General features: G+C 38.1%; 1 protein-coding gene across 1 annotated transcript in view; it reads right to left on the reverse strand.

The window, feature by feature from the left end:
* LOC103743506 (arylacetamide deacetylase-like 2) overlaps window positions 1-11,092 on the reverse strand; it is a 48,321-nt gene extending 37,229 nt beyond the window's left edge. The window contains exon 1 of the mRNA XM_008844837.2: window positions 10,236-11,092. Within this exon, the coding sequence (XP_008843059.1) occupies window positions 10,236-10,373 (138 nt within the window). The 5' untranslated portion in view covers window positions 10,374-11,092. The remainder of the gene's footprint in view (window positions 1-10,235) is intronic.
* Window positions 11,093-17,089: the final 5,997 nt, after the last annotated feature.

Raw genomic sequence — 17,089 nt, forward strand, 5'->3', positions numbered from 1 at the left:
TGAAGGATGAAAGGCGTTTGACAACTTTCAACTTTGTAGCCAAGGCCTGTGCTGAAACAAAGGTTGTAATTCTTAAACACCCTGATCATCACAGCAACTATAGAAATGTCCCTGAGGGCAAGACTACCCTTCAAATGCTCCACGTTGTGAAAATGCAAATTTATTTGAAAGAAGATCTGAACTGAGAAGAAAGCTGAAAAGTTTTCCAGCTCCTCAGAAACAACTACCTCGGAAATGCTTTCACAATTTTAGCACAAAGAGGTTCTTAAGCTGTGGCCCCAAAAGGCGCAGCTACATCTAAAGCTGTGGTAAAACCTGGCAGCATTTACCCAGTGATACTGGTTTTGCAGGAATGATGGATGCAATATCGAGGAGCTTCACGGTTTCTGAGCAGAGCTGAGGCCCGAAGGACAAGGGCCTGAACTTAAGAGGGCCCTGAAGAGCTGTGGCACGCACTGACCTGAAACTCTGTCAGCCTGACCTGAAAACCTCCCCCTCTGGGATGTGGTGTTTTGTAGACTGTGCGGATGCGAGGGGTGCAAATCCCATGCTGGGACTTTATTGGCGCTCTGAGTAAAGTCAGTTTCAGTTCTTTAAAACTCTGACTTTTCTGTCCCCTCCAGCCTCCATAGCTGAGGCAGTCGTCCTTTGACGCACCAGGGCATCCAACACTCATTAGGGTAAGACTCTGGCTTTGGCCTTTCCAGACCTGGGTCCTTGGGCTTTTTTCCCTTTGGCTTTGCCATTTTAAATCCCAGGGGCTCTTCGGCTTTGCCTTCCAGGTCTCTGGAACTAGAGGACGCCTATTTCAGACCCCAGATTTCATATTTTTGTCCCCTCCCAGCAGCACACGGCAACTTGCTGCCAGGAAGAGATACTTTTGGTCTCACCTTGCCTAAAATCTAAAATGTGATCCAAAGTTCACGCTGCTGGCTTGCCTTACTACAACCTGAAAGCATTAGGTTGAACTGACGTCGAGCTGCCACTTTTACTCATTTACCAACTGAGGTCTCCGCCCACTATATTTGGAACCGTTGACTTCCAAAATCTCATCAAATCCGGCCCCACTTTGGAATTCGAACCTCAACTAACTTAGACAACTTCATAAAATGAAATGGCGTGTCCCCTGAAGAACCCAAGCTTTTTCTATCTCCGGCCCATCCCTCGTTTTCCCTCTTTGCCCTCACCCTCTATTTGTTCTCTGGTCAATCCCAGTCTACCGTTTTCCACCTGTTCCCCTCAGCGTCTTACACCCTGGCCCCCTCCCAAAAGCTGACACAGCGTCCTGGCCTCTGCCTCGGTCGCAAGCAACGGCTTTTTTGTTTCTCCCCTCTGTGGTACTGCTTTTCCCTTGTGTCCGCCCAGTGTGGAATGCAACCTGCACTCTGAAATCCATAGATCGTCTGGGGCTCAGCCCACACCCTCTGCCCACAGCACCTCCACCATGGTGGGTCTTTTGCTGTCCCTTGTCACTGTTCTCTGCCTCGGTCGCAAGCAACGGCTTTTTTCTTTCTCCCCTCTGTGGTACTGGCTTTTCCCTTGTGTCTGCCCAGTGTGGAATGCAACCTGCAGTCTGAAATCCATAGATCGTCTGGGGCTCAGCCCACACCCTCTGCCCACAGCACCTCCACCATGGTGGGTCTTTTGCTGTCCCTTGTGCCTGTTTTCAAAAGCAAAAACTAACGGTAAACGGTAAAAATAAGGCTACTTTAGTCCCTGGACTATAGGTACTTAGTCATGTGTTTCAATCTTCTTGCAATTCTTTGTTTGATTTTTACCTTAAAGATAGATCAAGACACATTTTTATAGCCCCAGACACTAATGACACTCTTAACTTTGGATTGGAATTTAATGTTTATAAGCACATCCCAAAGCAAAACCAGTGCTCTGTTTGTCCATTCCAAATGATTAGCCCGTTAGGTCAAATAGGTCCACTAAAAATAACACAAGATAATTTGGATTTGGACTTGCAACATTCCAAATTCTCAACATCATAAAAGTTCTAGTTAATTATCAGACAAAGTCAGAAGGACTTTCAGGGGAACTTTGTTCACATCCCCTTATATCTCGTCTTTGCTGTGTCCTCTTCTTAGACCATTCTGTTGGTGAGAATTCCCGCAGGCCTTTTATCTCACTATGTTTCATTTCTAACACTGCAGATTGTTTTTTCTTCAGTATTTATTTAATTCCTCTTTCATACCTTCATTTCATGCAGCTGTCTGTTAACTTCTAAAAGAAACTGTTTTAGGCTTTTACAGTGGTTTAACCTGTTTCTAAAAAACATTATTTTGGGTTTTGATTTTATATGGTATATTTACTTGTTTCTAAAACTGTTTTATAGAACAGCTGTTTTTAAAGAGATATTTTCTGTGGCAGCCTGTCATCTCCAGGTTTCCTGTCTCCTGAAGAACTGCCCTTCTCCATGCTTTAGGTCCCATTCTGCCTGTGGGATCTCCCCCACCCTTTCATTCTGGCTATGGGATCTCCCATCCCATGCCTCCATTCTCTCTGTGGAATCTCCCCCAACTCCTTCATTCTGACTGTGGGATCTCCCCCCACCCCTTTATTCTGCCTCTGGGATCTCAATCCCACCTCTTCATTCTGTTTGTGGGATCCCCCCCAACCCCTTCATTCTGCCTGTGGGATCTCCCCCTACCCCTTCATTCTGTCTATGGGTTCTCCCCCCACCTCCTCATTCTGTCTGTGGGATCTCCCTCCACTCCTTCATTCCGTCCATGGGATTTCCCCCCACCCCTTTACCCTTGTTTCACTGTCACCCACATGAGATTTATTGTAAATATTAGTTTAATAAGGCTTTTCTCTCTACTGTCTACTCTCTTTCAAAACCTAAACTCTAAACTTTTCTATGACACTCACCTGAAAACTTAAAAAGCCTCAATTTGTACACCAGAAATATTAATTTATTACATTATCTATTGTGTATAATTTGGATCCCATGTTCTTTTAGTTATATAGTGCTACATACCACTCTCTTTTGAGTCAAATAACTGACTTCCTTAAGACTTCAGCTGTGCCTACTTCAAAAGATCATCCTAATCAAACTTGTTGATTATTGTGTTTTGGGTGCACCTAGTTTTCATGTAATTATGTCATATGTGTCTATGATAATTACTTTCATGTTTTGTCTGAGATTTCATGTAATTATCTCATATATGCCTATGATAAGGTTTTTAATGTGTTGAGATCTCATGTAATTCCATCACATGTGTCTAGGATAATTTTTTTATACGTTGTTTCTGTCAGAACAATTTTTTTAAACAAACTGTGGCCATTTCATTTTTTTATTTCTTGTTATTTTTATTGTGCAAAAGAATTATTGGTTTTATTTTTATTTTTGGCATGCCCAATTAAAATGACCAGATTTGTAACTATTGGTGTTTTGATGATTTATTCAAAGGTCTTATAAACTTGGGTACTATGAACATCTTAAAATCTATTGAACAATGTCTAGGTGTATTAAGTGTTTCACAAAATGTCTAAATGCTAATTATTTATACAAAACAAAGTTCATTAAAATAATACAATATATTGGTTTTTTCTTTCAAAATAGATTCTAAATTAATATATATTAATCAAAATTTTAATTTCAGTTGTGTGATGGTCAAAAAAGGCAAATCATTTCTTTTTTAAATTTTCTTACTATAAAACTATTAAGTATAGAAATTTTGATAAGGATAGACTACATACAAAATGGTAGATGTATAGGATTACTGGAGATCTTCATCTTGCATTTCCCTTTCCCAATGAGAGTAACACAAAATATAATTTCAATAAAGATTAATTACAAAATATTGGTTAATGAAATCTACCTTATATATGATAGCATATCTATGCACTGTCTACATGAGCTTATGCTTTTAGAAAATAATTGGTTTCAAGTTCACTTATTTCTCATATAAACTAAAACTGTTAAATTAGCCCAAAAAATATCTTTTCTGGTCAAAATGTTATCTCTTTGATCCTTGTTTCATTCTGGTTCTACAACATGGATCCTATTGCTTGAGGATAGATGTCAATTTTTAAAATTGATTACTTTTGCTCCAGAATGAAATTTCTAATATGAATGATTACTCCTTTGAGGTTTTATTAAGGGGCTAAATATTAATTGCTTAGTAAATTCTCACAACAAATTTTAAACGTGTTTGTAAATGTTATCATATCTCATGATATTAGTAAAGGAAACAAAAATGTTAAAAAGTTGGTAAAAGAATATAAAAAATGTCCTGTAACTGTGGTGAGTCACCTGTCCTCTCGTTCAGGGAGGCCATAGAGATCGCACTAGATGGACTCTAGCCAGTGTCTAGTCTATAAAGAAGAAAGTCAACACACACAACAAAGTTTCTTCCAAGCAAAACCATGGCCTAGCAAGAATTCTGAATTATGCTCACATAGATGGAACTTGTAAAAGAAAATCCAAGGGACCAGGAGCTCTACCCCATTAACCCCAAAGCCCAGTGACTCCTGAGGGCCAAATCCTCAAGTGGCCTTGACAGTAAAAAGGAAATTTTAATTAATTTGGGTCAACTGCATAGTTTTAAACACCCAATAAGGAAAATATCACCAAAGATTAAAATATTTTCTATGTTTCTTTAAGAGTTTCAAGGAATTGCACTTCCCAGACACAAGCCTTACATTCATATAAAGTATTATTTTAGACACTTATTCCTCACTAATGATTTTGTTATTAATAAAAAATGCTACTTAAACGTAAAATTTCAAATCTTGGCCTAATTCAACACTGCAGTGCCTACCTGAAACCAAGAGAAATAAGCCCACTATTGCTCTAAACCATTGTACTATGTTTAATTAACTGTCTCCAAAGATTCTTGTAGAACATCCTGGCTGAGCAGCCTGTATTACTGTCCAGCCACTACTGGAGGCCAAATCAAGGCTATGATCCTGCTCCACATCACCAGAGGTCTCCCTCTTCCAATGACCCCTAAATGACCCCCTTCATGTGAAAATTCTCCTCAGCTAGACGAACTTAAGAGAGAAACAATCCCATTTCTATTTATCTTCAGTGTCTGGAATGAAAGAAAAATGCATAGCCTTAAGAGGGCCCTGAGCTAACTTCCAAATGGCCCCATACTAGGTTGAATAAAAACTAGGTAAATTTCAAATCTGAGATAATATCTAATCTAGGAACTGTGTAATATCCCCACACCCCAAAGACTGTTATCTGGGAAAACAAATAAAAGGCCCTTTGTCTCAAAATGTCCTAACCACATCAGCAGCACTAACCTTACCCACCTCCCCCTTTCCCAATTCCCCAACCCTCATAAACAGCCCACCAAATGTGCCCAAGTGGGTACAGTTTCAAATCCTGTGGAGAGACTGCTGCCACCTTCATTGTTCTCAGTAAAGAACAATCTGCTCCCAAGGTTGTCCCATCTTTTCATTTTCACGTCGGCCCTGGTCAGTCTCAATCTAACATTTTCCAGGCCGTCAATGAAGGTAAGACTTGAGTTGCAATGGAGACCTTAGGATACTGGAGATGCCAGGACCTTTTGAGATCTGCCGAGGAAAGCTTCACTCACAGTGTAGACCTTGCTCAAGAAATAGGCAATGTGTGTTGCAAACAACAAAACTAGAAAGGTAGACCTGCTTGTTCCCTTTGAAGCCCAAATCATTACTTTACAAGCCACAGGTGATGCATTATTTGATATCTGCCCCAGTACCATTTTATGTTAGAAGTATGTAATTTATTTTATTCTTATTATACAAGGGCTTATACAATTAAGGGGCTGCTTTGAATCACAGAAGAGATTTTAGACTTTTAAATAGGGTTTGGAACTGGTGAAATCTATGGGAACCTTTAAAATTTGACTGAAACACTTTTTAATATGAAATGGCCATGAAACTATGGGCACAAGCGCAGAAAGTTATGATGTATGTGATATATTTTAGTGTCAGGTTGACAACAGTTAGATGTGTGATGATGTATACTGACTGATTAATCAGCTTGACAGAATATATGATTATCTAGGAAAGGAGCCTTTAGGCACGCCCAAGAATAATTTTCTTGATTATGTTTATTACATAGGAAGCACTACCCTAAATATGTGCAGCAGTGTACCACGGGCTGGGTCTTGAACTGGAATGAAATAACTATGGTAGAGAATTGAGTAGCAGCATTGATCACTCTTTCATGCCTAACCTCAGAATCAATTTAAGCCAAAGCTTCAAGGTCTCAACTTCTTGACATTCTTGTCATGATGGACTATACTCTCAAACTATAAGCTAAAATAAGCCTTTCTTCTTTAGAGTTTTTTTTTTGGTCACAGTATTTTTCCCCCAGTAACAGGAAAAGTAACTAAGACCCTACTACATATCTGTAGATGATTCGTGGATACACAATTGAGCAATGTGTCGTTGGTTTGCCAGTGACTGCAACAGAGACACTGCAGGGAGAAAATAGCTAAAAGATTAAAACTACCTGTAGAAGTTCCAATTTACTATCTTGTGTAGTGACAACTAATGTTCACCATCCTCTTAAGAACCAAAACTTGCCTTTCTCTCTCTTATCTGAGGATAAGTAGCCCCATATGAATTCATTCCTTAGGCAACCAACCAATACCTTTCTTATCCTGATAATTACCTGCAGACTTTACAATTTCCTGGGGAAAAGGGGGAGGGGAAGAAAAAGTTTATTATATGCAGAACTCAGAACATTTGTGATCATTGGGAAGCGGGACTCTGTCTATCAGAATAGTACCACAAACCGGTAACTAGCCTGATGCCTTCCTATCTGATATGCCATCCCACAACTCCTTACATAAATAGGATTTTCATTTGAAGCCCAAGGCAGGACTCTCGTTGGGGTGACATCCTCTATCTTCTTTGGTTTGCTAACTTTTCATATAAATCTTTTTCCTTGCTTCAGTGATTTCTCAGCTAGTCAGTGACATTTTCAAGTGGCAAGAGATGATCCATTATTACGGTACTACCACTTCAGGAGAATGAAATGGGCTCAGGTCTAAGCCATTATCACATGGGCACTTATGAGACATTTGGATACAAACTACAGAACTCTGTTAAAAGTTACAGAAGTATGTATTGAAAAGAACAAATTGTGCTCTATGAAATTTTAAAACTAACAAAAAGCTTGAACAATGTTTAAAAGCTGCATTTTGAATCTAGACTGAGCTCAGTTGTGCTCACTCCGTATACTTCATTTTCCTCATTTACAAAATGGGTAATAACAATGACTGCTTCAGAGTGAAACTGAACAGGTTAAATACTTTTTGAAAATTAAAATGGGCAAGCATTCCAATCATTCAGTAGGTTTTAGCACTTTTGGATTCTCGTCTTTCTTCCCTCCTGTCATGGAATACTTGCTAACTCTCTCTATATTGAATTGCAACTGTCTGCCATTCAAGACATTACTGGTGTTTGATAATATGTACTTTCCCATTTTCGTGACAATGCCACATTAGATTTATCAGTTTGCTTGTTTCTCAGGTGAGGAAAATGTGCCACAAGAGAAGTAAACTTTTCAAGATATAACAGGATTCAAAGCTTATGTGGTTTTGCCTATTTTAGACTGTTGTGAATGAAAATTCCCAGAAAAATTCTGCATCTTGGACTGAATTTACTGCAAGGCTGATCAACTGATTAGTACTTCAATTGCTGTGGAGAGTTTGGAATGCTGCAGATGCAGAGCCTACCTACAGTTCATTTTGGGCCGTTTTTAGCCTTAAATGGACATTCCTTGCCCACCTCTGATTTAACATCTTGTGACTAACAGATGAATAAAAAAACCTTTAGGAATGTATTAACTTAACAAAGCCCTAGCTCCTACCAACAAAAAGACTAAGAATGTCATCAGACAGCTTCTGAGGCCTATAGTAGAATTCTCTCTGTTTTTTTATGACCCACCTACTGAATATACTCAACCACATATTTGAAAATATGTTGATTTATTACTTTCTTTGTCCTGTTACTATAAAAGATTAATGAAGTTGCTACCTCATTGGATCATGGTATTTGGGGAAACCTAAATCTGTGTTCCCAGGTCATGGTCACAAATATTTGGCTCCAGAATAAACACATCTATTTTATTTGTTTGAGGTGAAAGCTGTTTCTTTCGATACTGTACACATTTTGAGCACATTCATCCTGAGTACTAAACTTTTCCACATCGTTGTATCAAATCTATGAATTTTGCTTTTGTGGCATAAATTTCCAAAATTGACTTCTCTTACAAATTTCTAGGTTATTGTAATTCACTCCTGACAATAACAAAATGCTTATCAATGGAACTCCAGGTGGAACTTTGTCAATCACTGAAATGATATTGAAATAACTCATATTTTGTTTATATATAAATATATATAGTATAAGTAAAATGAAAGCATTTGCATGCTTCATAATTATATTTTGTATTTTGGAGTACAAAAGTCAAATTCAACAATTGTGTTTTCAGAATACAATTATATTGTGTAGGAGATAAGCTTTAGTCTCTTTGAAGCCTAACAATACATGAGCCACTAGAGGCAGATAATGTAGCAGCTTCTCTAGAGAATAGCACTAGTTCATCCTTTTTCTCTATTACCTGCTGAACAAAGTCAGTCATTAGAAATTGGAGGAGAGGGAAACAAGGTCCAGAATGACTCAGTAAACTGGAGTCTCAGAATAAAATATGTTAGCTGTTGTGCTGGTTAAACTGTCACTTTGCCACAACCTAGAATCACCTTAGAAGAGAATCTCAACAACGATTGTCTAAGTCAGGTTGCATCATGGGCACATTTTTGTATTGGAGTGGAAGGTAATTTGAATTACATTAATTGATGTGGGAAGACCATGACTGGAGGTGGACAGCTTGATTCCTTGGTCTTGGCCCCTGTACTTTGTAAGGGTGGAGAAAGCTCACTGAGTACTAGCATCACACATTACTTTTCTCCGCTTTTGATTATGAATGTGACGTGACTAGGTACATGTTCCTGCCACTATGACATCACTCTAACAATAGACTCTATTCTAGATTAAAGATAAGATAAAATCTTATCCAAAATAAATCCTTTTCCCCCTTGGTTGATTTGTGTCAGGTTGTATTGCCATAGGAATGGAGATGAAGTTAGGACAGGTTCCCAGGATGGAAAGTCTGCCATTTCTTCTGGAGCAGAATTGCAAAGACTTCCTCATCTCCCATGCTTTTTAGTGTCTTCTCTCATTGTACTTTGCCTGATCCTCTCTTCTTAAACCTTTGTGTTGTCATTATAATCCATAAGAATTCCCGGCAAAAGCATATTTTAGTAAAATGGAACATTATATATTCTCTCTGTGGTAGACTTGAGCTCAAATTCTGGCACTATCATAAAAGATCTGAAATCCAGGAACATCCATCTAAAGTCAGATAACAGCAGCAGCAGATCTCAAAATGTGGCTTAGAGCCCCTGTAGGTCTCAGAGACATGTCATGGAGCATATGTCATACAGTATACCTTCTGCTTTAAAAGAATCTCTGCACATGAGTGCACAATCCCTTTCCAAAGAGATGTCACAGATGGGCTATCACAACAGACTAATGCAAAAGCAAGTAGGAGAACCAGCTAGCTTCCATAAAGATATGGATTAAAGTCATGTAGTAAAACTGAAATAAATGTCACAATCGTGACTTCTTTCTGTTATTAAAATTATTTTACTTTAATATTAATATATTACCTATGTATGCAATGTAATAAGGTCATCATATCATTATCATCATCATTAATTAATAAAATAGATACTATTGATAAATATAACTCAAATATAAACCTCTCAGGAGTCTTAACACAAAAATGCACATAGTTTCTTAGAATAGACACTTTAAGAACTATCTAAAAAGGAAAAATATTAAAACTGTAAAGTATCAAACATACCTCAATTTTTTATGCAATTGAAATACACTTGTGAGTATAAGAGAATGTACAATCTAGGTTTTCTCAGAAGAATTAAATACATTCAAGTGTCTTAAAAATTCCTCAAATATCCTTTTAGATGGTGTTATTTTATTCTGATATCAACCTACGGTCATAAAGTTTAGAAATTGAATCTTAGCAAACGGCTTCTGTCCCTCTGTTTGTAGACAATCAATTAAGATTTTAATGATTGACTATATTATTTGGTTGACATACTATTAAAGAAAAAGCAAAGTATTCTTCAAAATTCTAACATAAGGGAATTTCACTTAGACTTGTAACAAGGTTTCCCAGTTCTCCCCTGAGAAAATACTACCGTAAGTGAAGATGTTTTCATAGCAGCATCCAAGATTGCCACTTTCCAGTACTCTTCAACGTTTTCTGGGATGGGTGTATAAACATAATAAGCAAAGAGAATACAGCATAGTCCAGGCAACAGAATTTTGTACTCCATGATAAATCTTTTTCCAACTTCTGTTTGGTGATCATTTAATACAGTCCCATATATATACTGCTAAATACTAAGACAAAGGTACAAGGCAATCTCTTTCACATAATACGACTATTTTAGCAACACAGACTGGACATTCAGTTTTAAGATAAAGCTGATTAGGCCACTGGAGAAACTAGTTATGCAATTGCACTTCTTTGAGAAGTTGAATTTATGAGAGCTTATCTAATAAGTTTGCATCAACAGTAAACATTGACAGCAGTTAGTGTTTTTTCTTTAACCCATTAATACCAGCAAAATATACATTATTAGAATTCTGAAAAAAAAGCACAAGAAAGATAAAGAAATTCATTTTTTCTGATGCCATTTTGCAGGGAGCAGTGACAAGAAGTTGAAAACAGAATAAAACGTTAGGCAACATTTAATCACCCAAAGCAGGGAATGGTAAGGGAATCATGCAGCTCCCATTTACAAAAGGCTCATTCCACAGTTTCCTAAAACAAAGGCACCAGGTAACAAACATCAAACATACCAAAAGAAGGGCCCATGGAGTCATTCTGATTCAAACCGCAATAATCACTAATTTTGTAGAAAGTTCTTGTATAATAGAAATTAACCCACATGTTAAAAGAAACCAATAGGGGTGGGAGAAAAATATCACATTATTGAAGCATCACAGTGCGAAGATGTGATGTCGGTTCCAAAGGACTTCAAAAGACAGTGAGGTAATCATTTTTTTTTAGAGATCTTTTCTAAAGGTTAAAAACTCACTCAGTTTTATGTCTTACAGGGTTTATATTGAGTTCTGTATTGTATAACTGTATTAATATTAAAAAATAGTCTTTTTTTTAATTTGAAAATAAGTAATAATTTTGAATTACTGACATGAAATGAGTTTGTAACATAACATGCCATACATTGTAAAAATAGCCTCTAAGAGAAGCAAAATACAGCAGACTTATACAAAGAAAACTAAATTATTTTGTTACCAGCTCATTTGCATTACAAGAAATACTGGAAAGTTTCTCTAGAAACAAAAATGCATTATCAGGCAGAATGCCTACAAGCAGGCATGAAGAGCCTCAGAACGGGCTAAATAAAGTAAAGCAAGGACAGCAGCTATTTCCGTTTATTCCCATGATGGTCCTGTGTGGGGGATGTCGGTAGAAGGCAACACAAAGTATCACAACCCAAAGGAAGGAGAAAACTAGTCTTTGTTTCCAGGTGATACACTAACATGAAGAAAAATTACGACATAAATATTTTGCGCTGACCTCAAGTAGCTAGATATCAGCTATATTTTCTGCCTCTCTGACTAAATACCTGACAGTAAGCAACTTCACGGAGGATTTTTACATTTTGGCTAAAGTTTCAGGGAATAGTTTATCGTGGTGGGAAAGGCATCGTGGCAGAAGGGACTTAGAGCTGTGGCAGCAGGAACTGACTTATTTCAGAGCAAGCCCAGAACCTTGCAGAAGAGAATGCCAGGACTTGGATTGCTTTTACTTTCCCCCCTTTATGTTCACCCTGGGACTCCGGTACACGAGATGGTGCCATTCACACTCAAGACAAACCTTCCTTTCAGTTAAATCTCTCCTAAATGCCTTCATGAGCACATCTAGAAGTGTGAGCGAGGGAATTTGAAATCCAGTCAAGGTGACCGTGAACATCAACAATTTCATCGAAATGATTTGTGTTTGAGCAACAGGATATGAAGGTTCCCTTCTCCCCACTTCCTTACTATTGGTTGTTGTTTTCCCAGTGATAACCATTCTGAATGAGGTGAGATGAGGTGTAATTCTGATTTGCATTTCCCTGATTGATAGGGACACTGAACTTTTTCCCTGTTTATTGGCCATTTGTACATCATTTTTTGATAGCAGACTATTCACAATGCCCAAGTTATAGAATGAACCTGTATGCCAGCAATAAATGAATGGATAAATAAATGTGTTAGCTATACCTAACATAGATTTAGCCTTAAAGAATAAAATTATGCTTTTTCAGAAAAATAATTAGAACTACAGGACAGAAAAAATAAGACCTACTCAGAAAAACAAATATGTATGCCCACATTTGTGTATCTTAAATTATATAAATATATTTACACACATATAAATATGTGAGCGGAAGACTGTCTGGGGAAAGGAAGTGCACTGGAAGAACGTGGGAGGAGGAGAAACGGGAGTGTGCATGGACGGTCTGCTGCAGCTGCACCATCTTCATGAATAGAAATGTCCCTATGAAATTCAGCACTGTGTTCAATGAGTATGAACAATAAGATTAAATAAAATTGAAATTTAAAAATACTAAAAGTTCAAATAGAAAACTCACATGAAAGACTACCCACTCAAAAGTAGTACGGATGGATCATGTGGGAGATCAATTTATAGCTTTTGGGAATCTCCCCACTGATTTTATAACGGCTGCATATAAAGGCTGCACTCCCACCAGTAGTGAATAAGAGTTCCCTTTTCCCCAGAGCCTCACCATCACTTGCTATGGTTTGTTTTTTGGATCTTGATAAAATCTCAAAGTAGTTTTAATTTGCATTTTCCTGATGACTAAAGATGCTCAGCTTAAAAAAAATATTTCTTGGCCATTTGTGTTCCATCTTTTGAGAAGCCCCTGTTCAGTTCCTTGCCACAATTCCTAATTAGGTTGTTTGTGGGTTTTGTTTTTGTTTTTTGTTTCTATTTTTTTAATGTTTGGTTTTTTAAGTCCTTTGTATATTTCAGATACTAACTCTCTGTCAGATGTATAGCTGGTAAATATCTTTTTTCAATTCTGCAGATTGCCTCTTCACTAGAATATGGGTCTTTTGCAGTATAGAAGCTATTTAGTTTCATGAGGGTGCTTTGTCAGTTGTTGGAGTTAATACCTGTTCTATGGGAGTCTTCTTCAGAAAGCCCATTCCTGTAGAGCCATTCCACTCTTGGTCATAAACCCAAAGGACCCTATATCCTATTACAGAGATAGGGTCATCCATGTTCATTGCTGCTCTATTTACAATAGCCAGGAAATGAAAACAACCTAGATGCCTACCAACTGATGGATGGATAATGAAAGCATGGAACATTTACACAGTGGGACGTTATTTAGCTGTTAAGAAAAAAGAATATTATGACATTCACAAGTAAATGGATGGAACTAGATACTCAGACCCAGAAAGAAAAATGTCACATTTTCTTTCTCATGAGCAGATGTTGATTTTGAATCCTTAGATGTGTGTGTTGCAATTGGATAATCTAGAGATGTCAGCAAACTTGTAAATGGCAATGAGTACAAGGCTTCAGAGGAGAGGAGAATAGAATGCAGTGACATCAAAGGGGAAAGGGGACTAGAGTAGGAAAATTGAATGGTTTGGGGAATTGGAGGGCAGAGCAGAGGAGGGAGAACTAACACTAAAGGCCTTTATATAAAAAGAGCCTTGTGGAAACCTACCACTATAGAAGCTTCTTAAATACATAGATATACAATATAAAAAGATGTTAAATGGATCCACCTTGTAACAGGGAGACATTGCCCCTACTAGAGACACCATAGACTAACAAAGTAAAAGTCCAGTGCCATCAATGAACTCCCTGTTTTGAAGCCATTGATAAGAGATCCCGTAGACCCTCAGACAATTCTATTACCCCTGCTCTTGGTTACCCAACAGAACTTAACAGTAAGACCCTATTGCTGTACACTACATATATTAGTTGTAGAATAAACAAGGAGAAATCAAGCTGGTGCTGACTTCAAAGCTCCATCTCTACTGTCTAGCATTCATAGTGACCCGAAGAGAAAAGTATCTGTCAACCTTGTCCACCTGTGAATCCTATGAGCTACAACGCAAACTTCCTGGCAAAATAAGCATCCTGGTGCAATAGTGGCATGAATTTTAAGAGTGTAAGCAACTACTTTCTGACTGAATTTAGGGATGGAGACCATTTCTGACAATGATACCATGCCAAGGAACCTGTGAATAAGCAGGTCACAGAGCATAGAAGAAAGCCTAATGCTATTATTCTACTCACTAGACAGAATACTATACTGATTATTGTTATACCCAGAGGTTAATGTATCTCTCAACTGTCACCAGACAGCTTTCTCATGTGGCATATGGTGATTAACACAGAAAGTTACAACTGGCCAATGTGCAGAGAGTGAATACAGAATGCTGATCCCTGAATAGGTCACCTATATCAAACTTCTGTTTTCCAAGGTTCATGAATTATTGTGGAAGTCAGGGAGGAAAGATTATAAGAGTCAGAGGTGGTGGATGAGCAGAAGGAAACAGTTTTCCAGACAGATGGTCAGTTATATGAATTCAGAGCAATTGTGACAGCATGCACAAGTCCCATGTAAGCTCAAATAAGACAAAATTCTAGCACAGAGCTCAGGTGTAAGTAAGGAACATAGACTATAGCTGAGGCATTACTGGAAACCATCAGCTACTGAGAAGGAGAGAGTCAGTCTTTTTTAAGTCTGTGACTCTGGGTAGGTTAACCAGGCTCCAAGGGATGGACTTACACCAAAGACATTGGGGACAAAAATTTGACTCTATATACTGATAGTTTTTCACAGCTGTTAGATCACATTAATGTAAGTGAAAGATAAAAAAGGATAAAATAGGAAATAAATTCACTATTCATTACTTACGTGCTCATATCATTCAGGCAAATAATGACAAAAAATGAAAGTATTGACTATGAGTATAAATGCACGACTTTGGGCATTGTGTACACTCTTCCTCTCTTTACTCCAGTGGCAAAGCAAAAGGAGTAGGCATTTAAGTCTCCTGAGATACTGTACAGTTTCTGAAAAGAACATTTCTAGTAATAGTACACCAACTAATATTACACAAAGTTGGCCAGTACAATGGTTAATTATTATTGTTAAATTTACTGGATTTTTGAATAACCATGGAAATATCCTTCTGTTTTGCTTGTGTGGGTATTTCCAGAAAGGTTTAACTCAGGAAGGAAGACACGCCCTGAATGTTGGCTGTATCATTCCATAGGCACAGAGCCTTGACTGAAGAAAAAGAACAAAGTATTCTAAAAACCAGCACTCATCTTACTTGGTTTCCTGGCTACAGATGTACTGTGACCAACTATCTCACAATGCTGTCTTCTTGATGAACTACACCCCTGTTAAGACAAAATAAGCCATCTGAAGATGCTTCTTTGTCAGATACTGACTCCAGCATTGAGAAAAGTAACAATACCATAAGTATGTCTTTACTCATGAAACAAAGGAGCACAGATGTTCCCCAGGTACAGCCTCTTCTGAGAAAAGGGAAAACTTAAATGAAAGAATGAGATAACATTGCTTCGTTCCTGGCACATGTCGTGTGTGATTACAAACACACAAATGGAAAATCCAGCCTGAGACAAAGAGAAGCGTTATAGGCCATATTTAGCAATTTGGATTTTATCATGAGGCAATCAGGACAAACATCACATGCTATGCTACAAATAGAGTGGCCTGTTCATCTTTGTCTGAGGTCACCCCAGTTCTTTCCCTCCATTTGGGCACAGTGTTAACAACTGTCCCCTTCACTTTCATACCCACTGTCACAAGGATCTTGGTTTGGATAAGTTATCAAAATCAGTTTCAGGGTAGCCATATGCCTGCCTTATTCGATGGTTGGGCTGACAGGTAAGATATATCAGAAAGACAGTCAAACAAACACTGAAGAATTGAGTGTAGTGCTGTGAAACTGTGACAGGGATCACAACAATCATTTTCCTGTTGCTTCAGGAACACAGTGAAAGCCAGAACTGACAAACTAAACTCCCAGAGCAACCAACGCCTGACATTTTTCTGAATGACAGGGTGTTATTCTAATATTCCAGCAAAGCCAGGAACAATTCAAAGCTCAAGAGCAGCACCAAGAAAAGTGGCTGCCACATAGTGCCTGTAGAAAAAAAATGGTCCCATCTGTGTGCAGACTGAGGTGGGATGTGCTCTGTGACTCTCTAAAATTGTCACAGTCCATCTGTAGGGCAATGATATCATTCATGATGGAGTGAGGTATAGTTTGTAGTTAAAAACTTTCAAACATTGTCTTAGTTCCATTTCCTGTCTCTGTGATAAAACACCCTTATGAAAGAAACTTGAGAGACAAAGGATTTATTTGGTTCACAATCCCAGGTTACAGTCTATCAGTGTGAGAAATTCAAGACCACAGGAACTTGCAGGGATTGGTCTTACCACATCCATAGTCAAGAGCAGAGAACCATGAATTATCACAGGGATGCTGGTACTCAGTAAGCTTCCTCTACTCTCATACAGTTCAGGATCTAATGCCTATGGAATATTGTCACCCACAGGAGTTAATCTTCCCACTTCAATTAATGTAATTAAGGTAACAATGGGCCTGGCAAGACATGACCATTGGTATAATAATGACATGATTTAAGCAGGCATGACCAACCACTTTCTGGATGATTTGGACTCATTCCAAAAGATAAAACTCCCACCTGGCACCATTACCAGAGACAAAAACCTGTGGAGAGACAGGTCATAGGTCGTAGGATAGATCACACTATTATTTGGCTAAGTGGACATAGTCTTAAACCAACTCCTAATGACTTACCACTATGTTGAAAGATGAGTACATCTCTCAGTCCTCATCAGAGAAGCTTCTTTTGGAAGCAGATGGCGATTGACACAGAGATCTATAGATAGTCTAGGTGTAGAGAATAGGAAACTTCAGAATGCTCAGT

This window comes from Nannospalax galili, unplaced genomic scaffold (assembly GCF_000622305.1).
Source record: "Nannospalax galili isolate Female #2095 unplaced genomic scaffold, S.galili_v1.0 scaffold351, whole genome shotgun sequence".
Lineage (NCBI taxonomy): Eukaryota > Metazoa > Chordata > Mammalia > Rodentia > Spalacidae > Nannospalax > Nannospalax galili.